General features: G+C 49.4%; 1 protein-coding gene across 4 annotated transcripts in view; it reads right to left on the bottom strand.

Annotated features, from left to right (window-relative positions):
* Positions 1–18,171, bottom strand: part of Mbp (myelin basic protein) — a 104,153-nt gene that overhangs the window by 61,550 nt on the left and 24,432 nt on the right. For all 4 annotated transcript variants that reach the window (XM_005356318.3, XM_005356321.3, XM_013349496.2 and 1 more), the window contains one exon: positions 630–717. In XM_005356318.3, the coding sequence (XP_005356375.2) occupies positions 630–717 (88 nt within the window). The remainder of the gene's footprint in view (positions 1–629; positions 718–18,171) is intronic.

Raw genomic sequence — 18,171 nt, 5'->3', positions numbered from 1 at the left:
AGAGAGAGAGAGAGAGAGAGAGAGAGAGAGAGAGAGAGAGAAAGAGAGAGAGGCTGACTTAGGGGTACAGAGAGCAAATATGAACACAAAACAAAACAGAACCCTGGGTCCCATGGGAAAGGGTCTGTAGGAGGGCAGTTAAGGAGTCCTGTTCGCTGTACCACTGCACAGATGTTTAAAAATGAAGATGGAGGTTGGGGATATAATCTGCTGGGTAAATTTGACTTGCTGCATAAAGGTGAGAACCTGAGTTTGATCCCTAAAATGCGTGTAAAACCACATGCAACAGTGCACATCTGTAATTGCAGTACCAAGAGAAGGGGATGGAGGTGGTGTTGGCCATCAGATGTTCATAGACCAGTTATCCTGGGCTATGCAGAGGTGAACAAGCTCTTCTTGTTTCTAATCAAGGTGGGGGGTGAGATTGTCCTCTGACTGGCACACACACCCTGTGTCAAATGCAAGCGTGTATTCCCAGATGGGAATACACATACATACAGGAAGACCAAACAAAACAAAACCAGAAACAGCAAGAAAAACAAAAATCTAAAGAGAAGGATGGGGATTTCCCAGTGAGAATGTGTGTGCTCGCAGTCCAAGCACGAGAAGGGGCTGTCCCCTCTACATACCAAACACATCACTGTCTTCTGATGCTGTCTGAGAAAGTTTGCCCACGCTTCTCTTTTCTTCAAACTCTCCTCGGTGACTTTCACCATCCTGAAAAAAACAACACACCAACAAACACAGTTAGATGCACACAGATATATTTTTGGCAGCAAAATGATCTTAATGTACTGTCTTCAAGTGGAAGACCTGGCTCAGCTCAGGGTTAGAGATTCAGGCGAGATAACTCAGGGTCATTTCTCTGCCTAACCACACACATGTGCGCTGGGTCCAAGTGGACAGTTTCACACGAGAGGGTGCCAGCCTCAGCCGGGATGGAATACAGTAGTCAGGCAGGCAATCCCTATCTGCAGATGGGCTGTCTGTGTGGGTACTCTTGGATTTCAAATGGCTTACAGAGCTTTGAATTCTAAGTAAGGCTAATCAGAAGCTTATCAGGACTCCGGGGACAGTACCAATGCTAACACTCGGAGATGCCTTGTGTTCCTGTGAGGTAGGGAGGAGACCACCGTGGGAGGGTTGGGATGCTCCTGTCTAGGAGCCCTGGTACTCTAGGGATGATGGGATGTTGGGGGAGGGAAAGGACGGTTTCCCTGCCTGCTCTTTGGGATCCTGTTGATTCTCTTGATGCAAGCATGGATATAAGATTTTTTATATTAATAGATTTTATTTTGCATGTGTCTGTGTGGGTTCAGAGGTCACCTTTGGGTGTCCTTTCTCGGGAACCATCTCCTCATTCTTTGAGACAGTGTCTCTCACTGGCTGGAAGCCTCCCGATTAGGCTAGCCATGTCTCTACCACTGTCTCCACCTTTTCCAGCGCTGAGATGCACTGTTTACTTGCTTTTCATTATATTATTATTATTATTATTATTATTATTATTATTATTATTATTTTGAGACCGAGTTTTGCTATACAGCCATGGCTAGTCTGGAATTTGTAGGCAGGTCTTAAACCTATGGCCATTCTCTCACCTCTGCCTCCCAAACACCAGACAATAGAAGTTCACCCCCATGCTTGGCTTTTGAACGTCTATCTTTGACTTTAACAGTTTAGCATGTAGTCACAAAGATGGCCCTGTTGGGAGGCCCTGGAGACCCTTCTGCTCATTTCCCATATGGTGCCTTTAATCCTAACTGGTGCTGGACCAACTCTGCAGGATGTCTCACAGCCTCAGCACCTGCAGGCAGGGAAGCTCCTGCGGGCAGGGAGGCTCCTGCGGCTGAGAGAACAGGCTGCTTCCACTCCTGACCCAGCATCATGGATGTCTATGGCCCCTGTGTGGTCGTCGTCTGCCCTCCTGTGCTCCAGATTACTTCACAGCGCTGCTTCCCGGGTCTGCGCCTCCTTTCCTAGGAGCCTTGAGCCCACAACAGACACACAATTTCCTTTTTTTCTTTTTTTTTTCCTTTTTTTTTTGTGTTCTTTTCTCACAGGGATGGGGTCAGGCAGTAGACAGCAACTGAGATAACAAGTCCTGTGGTCAGACGCTGCGTGTATACAGACTTGTGTATTAGCCACGCTACTTTGAGCACAAACTTAACCTCTCTGTGCCTCATGTCCTTGTCTATAAAAGAAGAGAAATGCTAACATTGCTTGGCATGGTGTTTATAAATAAGAATTAGCGGTTAGCGGACGTCATCCACGCAAAGTGCTCAGAATTTGCCCGGTGCAAAGAAACTGCTGCTCTGTTAAACGGAAGATGGAGTAGAGGTGGCCATCTCCCTGGCACCCCAGCCCCTGGTGCCTGTTGCTGCTTTCAGATCGGCTCATGTTTCTTGGGCTCAGTGGGAGAGGGGGTGGGTTGTTGTTGCCTGGCTCCCCTTTCTCCATCTTCTCTTCCCTTGCCCCAGCAGTGTTCAGTGTGTGTGAGCTGAATCACGGAGGCCAGAGAGCAGGTCCAAGAACTGCTCCCGCCTCCCAAAGGCCACCCAAGCATGTACCCCAGCTTCAGAAGACACGGGCTGCTGCCTAGAGAAGCCAACTAGACTGTAGAAGCAGAGATGGGGCTCCAGCATCCTTGGCTGTGTCTGCGTGACTGCTGGTAAATCAACTGATATTTCCTGTCCCTGGAACTTCCCACCTTACCCACACAAGATCTCTTGGTAGTGGGAGCCGAAGTTGATGCATGCAATGAAGATGGGCTTGTTGTATGCATGTGTGAGTCTAAAGTCAGATTTAGACCTGCAGTGCTCCGTTGGTGATGACAGGAACGTGTATGTGCTCTAAGACACGGTGACACCTGCAGGGTGGCAGGATGCTAACAGCTCACAGCAGTCAGGTGGCTCATTTACGGAGGACCTAACTACAGCATCTGGCCATGGATGAGATGGATGAGAGCTGCGGCCAAGGCTCTGGGCGCTCACAGTATGTATTACATCAAGGGTAAAGCACACCTGCGAGCCTCCCCACAGCAACTATCCCACAACTGATGCTGTCTATGCGGTTAACCTACATTCTCAACACCATGGTGACTGCTGGGGCTGGCGCTAGCCGACACAACAAGCTTCCTACCGGTAAGTCACTTCCATTTTATTTCCTGCTTCACTTGGTAACGATAACGAGTCTTACTTCTTTTTTGTTTTTCAACAAACTTTATTCTTAGGGTCTTTGGCATCTGTTAACTTGCTCCAAGTTCTCCCCAGCTGCTAAACTTCACTCCCTTCTGTGCGTTTCATGCACTTGAAAAATATTTGTCTATGTTCTAACTTTTGGTGTCTGGGACTCTGATGTTGCAGGGAAGTCAGGCCTTTCACAGAGGTAAGGAAGTTAAGGGGTCACAGTGCGCTGGTGTGGGCCTGCACTGGTGAGTGTGTCCTTGTCATGGGGAAAGCCTGTGACCATGCATTGGACCATGCGGTGGTGACACAGACACAAGCCAGGAAGACAATGGTGCCACCTGGAGCCAGGTGAGGCAGGGAGCCATTCCCTCTGGCCTTCCAGAACGGCCAGCGAGTGCCTTAACCCTGTAAGATCAGTCTGGTGGGTACGTCTCTGGTTTCTGTGACTGTTGTTGAACCCACAGGAAGCTAACCCATCCTCAGTCAGCCTCCGACAAATGCTGGTACACAGCCGAAGATAGTGGAGAGAGAAGAGGTGAGTCTGGGCACTAAGGAGTTTCTTCTACACTCCTAACATATCATGAGTCAGCAAGCAGTCCCATTTTCTCTGTGAGGAAAACACAAAAAAGAAACCTCAACGAACTTTGACCTCTAAATGCCAGGCAGCAGCTTCCCATGGGCTCCGAGTGGGGCTGGCATGAGGCCTAGGAGGAGGGACCAGTGCTCTAAGCCTCATCTCCATCCCCGACTTTGTCCTCTCCAGACCTGCTGTCCACCGCTGGTCTTCACGAGACCCCAGGCAAGGAATAAAGGAGAAGAGCTGCCACACGGTGGAGGGATCCAGGTGTGACTCGGGACCGGTCACCTGGTCACACGCTCCTCGGTAATCAGTGTCCAGACACGTGTGACACACCCACCACAGAGGAGTGTCACCTGCCATTCCACGATGACATGTAGTTGGTATAGCTACTGGCATACCACGTAGGGGCACACACAGGTACACATGTCTGTGTGCGAACATTTACGCACGCGCTCACTTGCAGTGTTCCGAGGTACAGTCACTGCATTTTTGGAGGATTAATGGCTGCATGGTGACAAACTTGTGGGGAATGGTCAGATGTCATGTTTATACACACTCTGTAAAGTTCTGGAAGGTAGCTGAAGAGGCTCTGGGAGGGGAGGAGGCTCCAATGTTCTGACTCACGCTGGAGAACCCTCATGAGAGCGACGATGTCGAGACGTGTCACAGAGCAGCGCACTGAAGAGCCGGTTGTGCGCAGAACTCTGAGCCATGGCCACCACAGACTGACTTAGAAAGACATGAAAGAATGGGTTGTGAGATTTCTGAGCCTCTTGAAACACAACAGGTCAATAAGGAGCAGGATTTGGACACAAGTGGACCCCTCTCCTGCCATCTAGGATGCCCAAGACTGTCTGCCCTGAGGCATCTCTGTCTGATACCTAAGCCCCAAAGCAACTGCTAGCATTCAAGGCAGGGGTGCTCACTTAGAGACCCCAGAAGCTGGCAGAGGAATACACCCCTGCAGTCATCAGGGCAGACAAGCCTGGCTTGTGTGTGTGTCCTGACGACATCGTCACTTCATGTAGAAACAAACGCTAGGGGGCTGGAGATGTGGCTCAGTGGACAGGGAGCCTTCCTGGTGTACAGGGAGCCTTCCTGGTGTACAGGGAGCCCTGAGTTTGATCCCCAGTGCCACACAGACAGGGTGTGGTGGTGTGTACTGCAATCTCAGACAGAAGAGGTACAGGCTGGGGGCTCAAAGATTCAAGGCTGTCCTTGGCCACAGACACAGTGAGTTCAGGGTCACGTGACATTCAGTCTGTAAACAAACAACATTTAAATAAACGTGTCTAAAATTTGCTTTCACGGTAGGAGGTGGAATAAACATTAAAGCATTTGAAGACTGCTCATCAGAGGTTATGAGACTGGCAACCTTCCTCTCTACATGTGGGATAAAGAGGATGGGGGTAATCTCTCACAAGTATCCATAAGCAGAGACCCATCTCCTGGCCCTGGGGTAGAGGGCACGCGTGTCTTCTTTGCAGAACAGTAACAAAGCATCCGCCTCTTGCTCCCTCTGTTCAGCAGGTCCCGGCTGGCAGGTCCTGCTACTCCCTCTCCAGTGGTCACTTCGTACCTTGGCTGGAACTAGGGGTGGCCACAGTCCTCAAGCACACGCTCATCTCAGGCCTCGTGGCTGAGAGCTGGCACCTCTGACGTGTGCTCAGCCACAGGGCTGTGGGAAGATCTTGCTCTGTGCCAGGGCAGCCTGCCATGGCCTTCCCAGAAAGGCAAGTCTGTGAGTCGACAGGTGAGTCAGAGGCCCAGGGCCATGGCTGAAACCTGCAGAGCAACAGCTCTGGGACACAGTGCCTGAGGAGGGTGCACACACTGCAGCCCTGGAGGGAATCTGCCGTTCCTGACCTCCAGGCCTGGCTTAGGTGGAGGGAGCAGAAGAGAAGTTCCAAAGAGACCAGGAAAGCCCATAGGGTCTCACAGACAAAGGTCCCGGGCTGCTCAGCTGAGATCAGATGTCACCAAAGAGTTGCCGTGCTGGGGCCCTGAGGTGGAAGAGCTGCTGAGCTGAGCTGCTGTGGGTAAGCCTATGACAATGCTGGGAAGTGAGGTGTCAATCATTATGGCAGAGTGGGGCAAAGCAGGCTAAGGCCACATTCCTACACACTGGGGTGGACAGAGTTTAGTGTCCACTGTGAGCACCTGGGTCAGGGAGCAGGAAGCTGAAGCTGAGGCCCTGCTCCCTTCCAGGACACACAGAGGTTCAGGGGAGTCCGTCTCTTTCTGGCCTCTGCCTTCCCCCTTCACAAGGTACAATCCACATTCCCACTCGAGCCTCCCTGGGGACCCCACCGGGTCTCAGTTGCTCTAGATTCCAAGGGGAAGCAGCTCCGTGAGCCCCACCTGACACAGGTAGGGGGAAGCACCTCCCACAGCCCACGTGTGCAGCACACGCATGCCTGCTGGGCTAGTATGTGATGGGGAGATCCCTCACACACTTTAAAATTTAAATCTGGCAACAAACTGGCAGAATCCCTAAAGGACTGAGGTTCAGGGCCAGAAAAGGTCCTGTGCCTGGAGTCCAAAGCTCTAGAGGAAAGGAAGGTCGAATTCGCTGTTCAGTCTCCCTCCCTTCTCTCCTCCTGGGATAGAGGGCTGGTCTCAAACACAGCTATATGTAGCTGAGGATGACCTAGAACTCTCGGTGCTCCTAACTCCGTAAAATGCCAAGATTACAAGCTTGTGCCGCCACAGCAGGTTTTACTTTCCCTAAAGCAGACTCTGTTCTTATCCCGGCTCTACGCTGCGTTAGGATAAACAGCAAAGGTACGGACAAAGGGGCTGGGGAGTCAGTTCAGACGGTAGGTCCTGGATCCTGAAAACTGCCTCTAAGCTCTACTTCTGTGTCATGGCACCATGCACACGTGTGCACGCTCCCCCCATAATAAAGACAAACAAACAAACAAACAAACAAAGTTTTAAAAAGACACTGGTCTACACCAACAGTTTGGCCAGAGGTTAGCCCCTCCCCCTCAGGCAGGAGTGGAGTCTAGAGTCACCCTCACATGGCCCTCCCTGGGCCAGGGTGCACACATCAGGCACAGGTGACATTTTGGGTGGTGCAGCTCTGCTATGGGCCTGGAGAGGCTCAGCAGCTGTGTCTGTCCTCTGTTCTCCACCTGCCTGTGGCTCCTTCAACCATCACCATGAGGGGAAAATATTCCTGAGGGGGGGAACCCACCTCTGTCAAGGAGCTCAGTCTAGAAAAAGGGGTACAGACAGTGAAATATATTCATTTTCTAATACATGGTGGTAGTTAGTGTTCCTGAAGTGACAAAAATTCTACTCTTGAAAGAATTTGAGAGTAGTCAGATGCCAACATCAGAGACCAGTTGGGGCTAAGAGGGGATTTTTAGTTACTAAGACAGAAAGGCCACCTGGGTGAGGTTCTTAATCTGAAAAACAGGAGCATTGGAACTAAAAATAAAATAAATTCTGTGAAAGACGGAAGACAGAAAGGGCAAACAAGCTGGATCTTGGGGCACAACTGTGGTCCTGGTGTTGGGAGTGGAGACAAGGGAACCCTAGGGCTCGCTGGCCACCAGCATGGCCTGCTTGGTGAGTTCCAGGTGAGTTAGAGATGCTGTCTGAAAAAAATCAGTAGGTTTGCGGCTCTCCTCTGACTTCACATGGACGTGTGCACAAGTCTCCATGCAACCGCTCATGTGTACACACACACACACACTACAAGAAAGTGAAAGCCAATGTATATAATGGGAAATAATATTTGGAAATATTTTATCTAATGTGGATTAAGCATCTAGATTATAACAAACTCCCACAAATCAACAACACAAGGAAGTCTAATTTAAACAAGTGATGGTGGATGTTTTCTCAAAGAAGGGAATGTATCTGGCCAGCCAACTATGAAAAGATGCTCAATACCATTATCCCTGCATAATCCATGTCAAAGTCACAGTGAGACTCTGTCACACACCAGCATGGCTGTGGTTATGTGAAACTGTACCCCCAGACCCAGTTGGTAGACATGTCAGAATGGACCTCAGCTGTGGGTGGGGATGGGGACCCTCAGACTCAGCTGTGGGTGGGGATGGGGACCCTCAGACCCAGCTGGTAGACATGTCAGAATGGACCTCAGCTGTGGACAGGGATGGTAGGACCCTCAGATCCGTCACATGCGCATGTCAGATGGTGGAGCTGCTGTGGAATGCTTTTATAGTTTCTCAAAAAGTTAAACACAGGTGAACAATGAATTAGCAACTCTATTCCTAGGTGTATTCTTGACAGAAATGAACCGTAAGTCTATCTAAACACACATAATTAGCCACGGGAGCATTAACGACAATAATTTGAAGGAGGAAGCATCTCATATACCCAGAGACCCATGAGCAGACAATTAAAGCATAAGATATCTCAACAATGGAACCTCAGTTAGTGAGGGGGGAGAGAGAAGAGGGAAGAGGGGGAGAGGGTGGAGGGGAGGGGGAACAGCAGGACAAACCTTCAAAACATAGCGCTTTGGGAAAGAAGCTGCACACAAAGATAATCCATGAAGGTATCTCCACCCAGATAATCCATCCATGTAATCTACTATGATGGGGAAATGTAGAGACAGAGGACCAGTGGCCTCTGAGGTGGGGGGGTGACAGTCGAGGGGCAGATGTGATTTGTGGGTGCAGTGATGGCGGCATGCACAGCCGTGGATCCCTTCAAGAGCACTGCACATTTCCAGTGTGTAGTGTGTGATCAACATCTTAGCGAAGGTGTTAAACACCCATGAACATACACACAGACAGACAGACACACACCCTGAGAGGGCTGGCTTACAGCTCAGTGGACTCCACCCCCAGCACTGAAAAGGCAAAAGAAAAGACTAGAGGAAAAATGCCCTACACTTGTCAAGGGTCTCTTTGCAGGTTTGCATGAAATGAGAGCTTTAGTGTACTGTGTCCCCAGTAAAGCAGTCTGGCTTCATGCAGCTCCGAAGCTACAACCTGTAGAAACACCTTAGCTGAGTCCTGTGACATCCGAGCTTAAAGCACAGCAGTCGGGCAATCTCTTTGGGGCGCGGTTAAGTGCGCAGAGGTCTTTGAATGATGAATGCAAAGGAACGCGCTGGGGATTTTGTGTAAGCGCTGGTTTGGTGAAGTCACAGCAGGATAAACATTACTCAGCGTGGCACTGAAACTGCTTATTGAGGTCTGTTGCGCAACTGGACAAACTGGCTTCTATTTTAGGAGCACAGATACCTGGCTGTTTATTCCTGAAGGCTGCGGCCGCCTCAGCTGGCCCAGTGCGTGGGAAGGATGATCCCTTCAGAAGGGGAGGAGAGACGGATGTATCAGCTTGGCCTGGAGATGTCAACTGCAGTTTGATGCTCAGTGAATTTCGTGACTGGTGTGAGCTTAAAAGGAACTCAGTACTAAGTGATTTAAGTCAGTCTCGGAAAGACAGACGCCACATGCCTTCTCCCTTTTGTGGGCCCTGGATTTTATGCAGACACACGGAATCATACAGATGGCACGAGACAGAAGCAAAACTGTCTAGGGTGTTGAGGGGATGAACAGAAGTCGGGGTGTGAGATAGCAGAGAATGGAGGGGCACGGCAAGGATTTGCTTAGAATACTTTATATACTTGAATGATAATGGCCTTATAGAAGCCAGAATGGTAATTCAAAAAAAAAAAAAATAACTCACAGAAGGACACTTATTCAGTTAAAAAGTAGCCTGAATTCTAGGATAGGATAAAGTGATGAAAACCTCCAATCTCTTTCTGAAGGCAAATGCCGCACAAGACTGTCTTGGCCCACTTCCTTTACAGCCGCCCTCTATGCTGCCCAGTGGTCTCTTATTTAATCCTTCAAGTCAAGGCCTGTCTTTGAGCTAAGGCCTACCTCTGCTTTAAACAACAGCACCAGTATATCAGGAGTACAGATGTCTTTCTGAATAGACATTGATCTCCAATATATGGGCTCTCTCAGGTGTCCCCTACCAGGCAAGCTCGTGTAGGCAGGCAAACCCAGTAGAGTCAATGTGGGCATCACTGAACTTCCAGATCCTTGGAAAGGTAAAAATAAAAGCTGCTTAGGAAGAGATAGGTCTGAATGTGTCAGTGCAGCAAGGTTAAGGACAGAGACAGAGACAGACAGACAGACTTCGCCCTTGCAGCTGCACTCCGCTCCTTTGCCTCAAAGAACCACACCCAGGTTGGGAAATGGACTTTCCATTTTATCCCAGCATCCTTCAAAGCCATCCCTGTGACCCTGCGGCCTCAAAGTGAGTTGTGGGAACAGCGAGCCAATGTTAGCTTGCTGGGAGGGCTGGGGAAACACACCAGGCTGGCGCCACATCCACACAACCCCCAGCAGAACAAATCACTTGAGTTTTGGAAAGGAATGGACTATGGGTCGAGAATTTTCTGCACACAGCAAGGAGATGCCGATCACCAAGATCAACTGGGCCTAGCTCCTCACTCACAGCCGTCTGACCATACATTTTTTGTAAACATGCACTCCGAGAGAGCTGCCCGTGCCCCAGATATTTCTTGGTTCACAGGTACTGATAAAAAAAAAAAAATCAAACCACAATGTGGTTACCAGAAGATCCAAGTTGTGAGGGTCTTATGAAAAATCTTCTAGAGCTTTCTGCTCATCCACACAGGTCACATGACAACCCAGGAAGCATGCACATGGGGTTTCCTGAGCTAGTTGTGAAGTGAGACTTGTAAGCACTAAGACAATTGTGGCTTTAGAACATCAGTCAGGCTCCTTGTTTGGTTTAACCCTAGGTCTGCATGCTCAGGAGTGAGATACAGAAGGCTGGCTTTCTCAAGGCTGGGCTGGGCTGTCCCTGCTAAGGGTGCTGAGGTATGATGGACCAGCAGCAAGTCAGAAAGGGCCCATTTGGAGAAGGACTTGTCGAAAGCAGCTCCAAACTCTATGCTGCTTCCTTTTGAAATATCCCAAATAATCTACTTTAAAAGCCAAAATCAACCTCAAACTATTTTATGTTATTTGAAAAGCTTAGATATAAATGCTACCTCAATCACTATGTCCTTTTGTTAAATTTTTTTTAAAAAGAGGGGGTTATGACCGCTGCAAGCAAGTGGGAAAGGCATGTAACACCCAGGGACACTGAACCTGCTCCAGGACAGGAGGAAGGGATGAGGAGCTCCACACCTTTCTACACCACTGAGTGTATGGGAGGGGCTCCTCCATCCTGGGGTGGACCCAGCATGAAGTCACTCAAGTTCCAAATGCTGAGGTGCCACTACTCAGTGAGACAAGAGGGCTCACAGCACAGGCAGAAAGCCCAATCAGCAGCAATATGCTTTGGGGACCAGACCCCAGCTCTGGGGGATGAGGCCGAGCCAGCTCAGAGTGTGCCCTTCTCTCCTCATGGGGAATGCCAGGGAGGAAAATTCTCTCAACACTTCCTAATATTGCTTCTCCTCCCACCCCCATTCACCTACACGGTTTTCCTGTCACGTGACTCAGCACAGTTACGAACTGGTACAGGGTGAATAATCTCTGTGGCAAGGATCCTAAACCACCGTGGGCTGCCTGCAGGGCTGGAGCCGGCCTTGTTTATTTACTAAGGTGTGTTTGGTTGCTTAGGATTATGGAGTACAATTAGGAGACATTAAGAAATGAGGCCTCTGCTGCAAGCTCCAGAGCCAGAAGCATAAAGCTGAACTTTCTCCATAACTACCCGATGATTACATTTGGAAAGTGCGATTCTTAGATTAATGCAGGCCTCAAACTGCCATCGGGAAGTGGGTTTGAACCATCCAGCTGCAGAACTGAGAACTGATACTGAGAAGCTGCTCCTGCAGTGGACAGAGAGAGGGTCAGGACCGGCATCTGAGAGGGGGAGTCCGGCCAGGCCATATCTAGACACAATCATACCCTCAATATAAATACACACACACACACACATACAGCACACACATGCACATATAGCACACATACACACAGCAATACAGCACACACATATACACATAGCATGTATGCACACAGTGTTCATGTTTGTACACATATGCATGTGCATGTATATACTACATATATATAGCATACATCACAAATATACACATATAGTACAGAGCATACATACACACAGGTAGACACATGTTCCGCATATACACATTGACATTCACACCATCACATATGTATGCAATGCATGTCGCCTCTCACTCACCCCCGCCATCACATGTACATATTTACAAACAAGAGACCCCCTTTTCACATGTGTATTCTGTCATATTAAAATTCTTGCTCCTGAGACAGGAGAGACAATGGCTCAGGGGTTGAGACTGCATGCTGCATGCAGCAGACCAAAGTTCAGGTCCCAGCACCCACAGCAGGTGGCTCATAACTGCTTGTCATCCCAGCTCCAGGGGCTCCCAGACCTTTGCCCTCTGGCACCTGTTCTCATATGCACACACAAGGATACACACTCCTAAAACAATAAAAATTATCTTTAAAAAGTCCCTCTTGTTTCCGAATGTGAAGCTTTACAAACCAGATTCCTAGCAGAGAAAAATGTCTTATAAAAGGCGTGTTCTGCACTCCCAGAGTCTGAAGGAAGCATGTCCTCAAAGGTACGGTGACATCTCTGGACTTTCCTGGCATGAGACAATCAGCGATGCCCAGTGAGGTTCATGAGCCAGGGGACAGGAGAGAAGGCCAATTGTCGTGGAAACCGCTTGTGTTCAATCATATCCCTCTCATTCTGTGACATCTGAAGGGGGCAGTGAATGCTTCCACAGTGGGCAGGCCAAGCCCTGCCCTCCTGACCTGGCATGGTGGCACTTTTTTGGTGGGGTCACCAAGGGCTGTGAGTGAACACCTGCTCGGCCCTGTGGCCTTGCTGCTGTCAGTCAAGTGTGAGCCCCAGTCTGAATGGGAAACCATCTGACATAAGTCCCTCACAAACTTGACTACCTTGCTTCAGAGAGCACCATTCGCCCTGCTCTGAGTGGGGCGCCCCATCTCTAATGACAGTTTATCTTTGACATCTGGCCTCTTATCAGGGCTCCTGCAGGTGGGCATGGGGGACCCTCAGAGCTTTGGGCTCTGGATTCCTGGATACCAGCCAGTTTCGTTTGTACTCCAAGGCTCCCTTGTGTCTAACTCTGGGAAGGCACAGAGGAGGTCAGAGCACACCTTGCTGTTTATGCTGTTTCCACGTCTACTATGGCATTCACATTTAACAGCCAGTGCCAAATGGACCATTTATATTTAACAACTGCTGCATCCTGAAAGCTTTGTGACAGAAGCTTACAGTGTCACAGTTTCTAATAAAAGCAAACTATGAAGTCAACTAGCCAATCAACTAACACAGACCAACCCAAATCCAACCAATAGACTAACGAGTAAATCAAGCAACCAATCAACCAAAACTAGTCAGCTAAGTAACCAAACAAAAAAGCCAATCAATTAACTAACTAACCAAAAAACAGCCAGTTTACTCCCCTGGGCTCCAAGTGGCCTAGGGCTTTCTCATCTTCAACCCTCTAATGTCCCTGGCCCAAGCTGGAGTCCAGAGCTCTCCTGGACATTGCTGTCACCCCAAGACTCACAGACCTGGCTCTGTTGAGCGTTGATTGCACAGGGCGAACTCAGAGAGAAAGTGTGAGAAGGGTCAGAGGTCCCTAATGGCCAGCTGGAGACAATGTTTGCTTGTTGGGTCCAGAACCCAGAGGACTGCAAAGCCTGGGGTTGTTTTCAGACCCGTGATTGGGTTGTGGCTTCAGCTCCACTGTGCTTGAGGCAGATTTATAACCAGAGGCAACGTTCTCCATAGGGGTGTGGAGGCCTTGGATATGTTTGCTAATTACACAGCATGTTAATAATTACATCCTCTTTGATGAGACCTGTGGTAGGCCTTGGTTCACAAAGGTGTGTGTCCCCAGTTCTCACACAAGCAGAACACCTGCTGTAGATCTGAATGCTGGAGTCAACCCCGTGGTCCTTCTCTGGGCGTGAGGCTGTGAGAGAAACCTTTGCTCTAACTGACCACAGAGGAAAAGTACGTGGGATTCTACCCGCCCAGGGAAAAGTAAAATTCCCCAGTGGGTTGGTTCGGTGTCCACCAAGTGCACACAGCCTTCTCACCACGCTGTGGGTGTGAGTCTGGAAGGGGGCCATGCCTTGGCACTTCCTGTTTCTCTTCTAGGATGGATATGGGTATGGACAAGTGAAGAATGAAGTAGAAAAAACAATCACCCTGGCCTGGCAGTTCTAGCGTGTCAGGCTTCTGTCCCTTTCCCCAGCGTCCTCTGGGCACTGAGGACAGAGTCCCTGCTCTCGTCGCACTGTCTCCATGTGTCACTCACTGCCATCTGGGCACCGCAGCTCTTGGAACACTCCAGACAGCTTGGCTAGTTACGATTTGAGTAGCCATCCAGCAAGACGTGACTGGATACCATCAGGACTGACAAACATGGCTGCTCTGCCTGGACTGAACATCTGTGGGGAGGAGAGAAGACTCCAGAGCCATGGTGAGCCAAGCTGGTTTGAAGCTAGCCACCTCTCATTCCCAGGGCAAGTGCAAGAGAAGGAACAGAACTTTCTGGAAAGCTATAGACCTGACAGCACACTGCCCGGGTGATGCTTACTGCATGGTGTGATGCTCCATCTAGAGTGGCCTTGAGGAGCAGCCCAAACACCCCTTGTAGCTGGGGCGACAGCATTCTCATGGAAACAGATTTTCCCTGTCAGAGTGAAAGACTCTCTTTTAATCTCATCGGAAAGCTTGGTGTTGCTCCGATAACTCTGCCTGTATTTGCAAACAAGTGTCTCATGTCTTGGAATGTCACTTTAATATCAGTCTCAGGGAGAGAGTGGGGTTGGAACAATGATTAAGTGTCATGATGATCAAATAGAGCCAGGATCTTTAAGGACATGGGATCTCCTTGTGTAGGAAGCCAGCATATAATTGAGTCACAGAACCCACTGCCCCAACATTCTGAAGAGGTTTGTGGGAAAGGATGCTACTGTGAATACCAAAGCCTGTTCTTTCTTTGGATGGTATCTTAGCAGGTTTGGACCAATCCTCAGATCTACAAAGGTGCCTATATCTTCTCTAAGGTCTGGGACTCTTTCAGGCTCCCTCTGATGTCTTTCCTAAGGTCTGAGGCTCTTTTAGGCTTGCTCTGATGTCTTCCCTAGGGTCTGAGGATCTTTCAGGCTCACTCTGACATCCTGTTATGCAGCACTGCTCTAGTTCCTTTCTGATGATGCAGTAAAACATTTGGACCATAATGCAAGTTCATGTTGACTTTCAGGTGACAATCCACCAGTGATGAAAACCAGGGAAGAAACTCAAGAGGAGACTTAAGCAAGAACCCTGGAGGAATGCTACTTACTGGACTGCTCACCAGTTCATGCTCAACTAGCTTTCTTATATAGTGCATGATCACCTGCCTAGAGATGGTGCTGCCCATAGTGGGCTGGGGCCTCATACATCAGTCGTTAGTTAAGACAATCCATCACAAGCATGACCACAGGACATCTGATCAAGGCAATTCCTCAGCTGAGGTCCCCTCCCATATGTCACATATGACAGTGGGAGCTAACCAGCACCACTGTCCTTTTGCATCCCATCATGCCTTCAAATGCAGTGGATGTCAGAATCCCCCTGGACCTCATTAGGCGGTGAGGTGCTCTGAGGATGGATCAGGTGTACCCTGTGTCACTGTTGTACTGCTCAGAGTGATAACTTCCTTCATGGTCCTCAGATAGCTGTAGCCCAATGTCATCAGAGTCCAGCAGTGTTGAACACACACTCATGGTTGCATGACAGAACGTATGAATGAACTAATCCAACTCTTCCCTCCTCCCCCGGTAGACATCTGGACTTTGAAGGAGTGGTAGCCACTTAGGAATTATGAGTTCCATGTTGTGCTAGAGGGGCCTGCCCTGTGGGTCGGGCCAGTCCTTGAGGTGTCTTGTGTGATAGAGCCTGCACTGTCATAGGGTCTTTCTGGAGAGAGACAGGATGATAGACTGGGCTGTGCTGTGGCATCTGCCCACGGGAAGGCACAGATGCTGAGGCCAAATGCCAAGCTAGCCTAGAGGTTTTCTTCCCTAATCTCTCAACTGCTCAGTCCTTACCAGAACTTACCAAATAGTACATAGGTTAAGAACTGAATTGTCTACCCTGCAAATCCGTCCACTGAAATATTAACCACCAGCACCTCAGAAAACAACTGTTTAAAGATGGGCCTGTCAGAGAGGAGACCCAGTTAAGCTTCGGTTCCTAGTGCAGGCCTTGCTCCAACATGAGAAGGGGAAGTTAAGACATAATTACATACAGGGGGCCATGGGAGACACATGGAGAAGGTGGAGCTTACAAGGCCTGACAGGAGACCCACCCTGAGGATTTCTGGACCCCAGACATCTGCCCTAAGACCTGTGAGAAAGAAGATGATTGAGGGGTTAGCCGTCTCTAATACCAAGGGCAGCTGAGCCAGGGCATCTCTGGCAGGAGGCTGCTTTTAGCTCCTGGGACCAGTCCACCCCAGTAGGCTTTCAGGGGTGTGCCTCACCCAACTGCTTCCAGAGTGTGTCCCCTAAACTAGCCAGGGCAGTGGGGGTCATCTCCTTCCCTGGTTTTCCAAATTGCTAGAGCACAGATGGAAAGTGAGCATAGGGCAGACAGATTGGTAAACGTTTGGCAAACGCAGCTGTTGACGACGGAAGACGCAGAAGGTGGGAACTTCCCCATTTCTGAAAGCAGGAACGGCACTTGGAGGAACTGACACCCAGCCTGGGAGACTGCCTTACTGTGTCACTGTGACTCAGGAGCCCAGGCCCCAGCCCCCCTAACCAGTGTTCTCTGTTCCCCTATGGGACTCTAGAATCCTCTTCTCCAGCTGAATGGCAGTCTCAGCTAGGGCCTTGTTCATATCACAGCATGGCACATTTGATCTTCCCCTAGCTTCCTAGAGGTCTTCCTCAGTAGGAGAAGCCATGACGACATTCCTAGGCTGTGTTTCCCTCTGGGAAAACTTGGCTCGGTAGACTTGAGCATGGGGCACAGAGAAAAGCAGCCAAGAACCTTGGATTTCTTCCCCATGACCGACGATGCCTGCAGTGTTTAAGAGAAGGGGCTCAGTGTAGCACAGGAGTGATGAACAGGGTTTTATCTACCACATGTACCCGAGGACTTGCTGTCCTGGGGTACACAGGGAGTGGTCACAGTGGAGTCACTGAGGGAGTCTCTTGTTTAAGTGGCCGGTCAGAGACAAACGGACATGACTATTGGCATCTGGCTGTGCAGCTGAAGGTGTAAGGAGGGGCAGGGAAGAGCTGTTGGGTTGTCCCTGCGTCTCAGAGTGGAAGGAAGGGAAATCTTCAAGGGACAGAGGGACCTGGAGTTCCCTGGGCCAGTCCCAGTTCATGGTTCCAGATCAGTGGTGGATGATGAATGGGGTGAGTTCTTCCTTCAGGCCATCCCTACGTTAGAGCACAGCTCATGACCCTTTCCCCGCAGAGGGCCTTTTCCTTGGACTCCGAAGAGCAACAAAAAGTCAATGTTTAATCGGAAAAGAACTCTTACATATGAAAATACATATGGGAGCCGTGGTTTTAAGGCTCTGTTTTTTAAGTCATCAGAACTTTAAAAGTAAGGACTGTAGAAGCCTAAGAAAGGCTTCACTTTGGCTCGGCCATCTTCCTTTGACAGACTGAAGCAAATTTAAGGCGTACCATGTTGTTTCAGTGTCAGACAACAGGAAGGAGACATAGCATCTTCTTGAAGCTGGGATTTCAAATCAGTCATTCTGAGAGGTGGTTATCTCAGGCTTTGACAATCTGGCACTGTGTGAGCAGTCTTTCCACTTTCGATTTCGGCGAGAGCAGATCCTAATCTAGCCGGCTTAGCCAAAGTGTGTTCCTTAACCCTGCCAGGGTCCAGCATTGCAGGCAATCATAGCCACGGAACCGGTGAGCTTGCTAACTGTGTTATAGTGATAAGCTACTTTACTCGACTCAGTATTGATTGACTAGTGATTTACTTATTGATAAACTAGTAGTGGAGAAGCTTGAGAATCCTGTTTGGAACTTCCAGGTGACATGCCAGCAGGGAGCGAAAGCACAGACCTTCTCACTTCCTTTCTGGGGGTGATCTCAGAAAGTCTTGTGAGTGATTGCCCCCTCGAGTGATGTGGAAATGGAGCTCAAGCTGGAGCCATACAGACATGTCTTACCTTGCCGTTCATTGTTATTAAATAAATGCTACTCAGGCTACAGGACAGAAAGAGTGGACATTTGAAACGTGCTCCTATTTGTCCCAAGTAGTAGGGTATATTGTTTTATGTTGGGCCTAAGACTGATGACAAAGTGTTTGCTCAGTTTCCCTTCCCCTGTGAACTATGTGGTGGGGGTGGGCGGGCTCAGAAAACTGTGACAAGTGGACGCTTGT

Source organism: Microtus ochrogaster, chromosome 18 (genome assembly GCF_000317375.1).
Source record: "Microtus ochrogaster isolate Prairie Vole_2 chromosome 18, MicOch1.0, whole genome shotgun sequence".
NCBI classification, from domain to species: domain Eukaryota; kingdom Metazoa; phylum Chordata; class Mammalia; order Rodentia; family Cricetidae; genus Microtus; species Microtus ochrogaster.
This window is presented reverse-complemented; position numbering and strand designations above follow the sequence as displayed.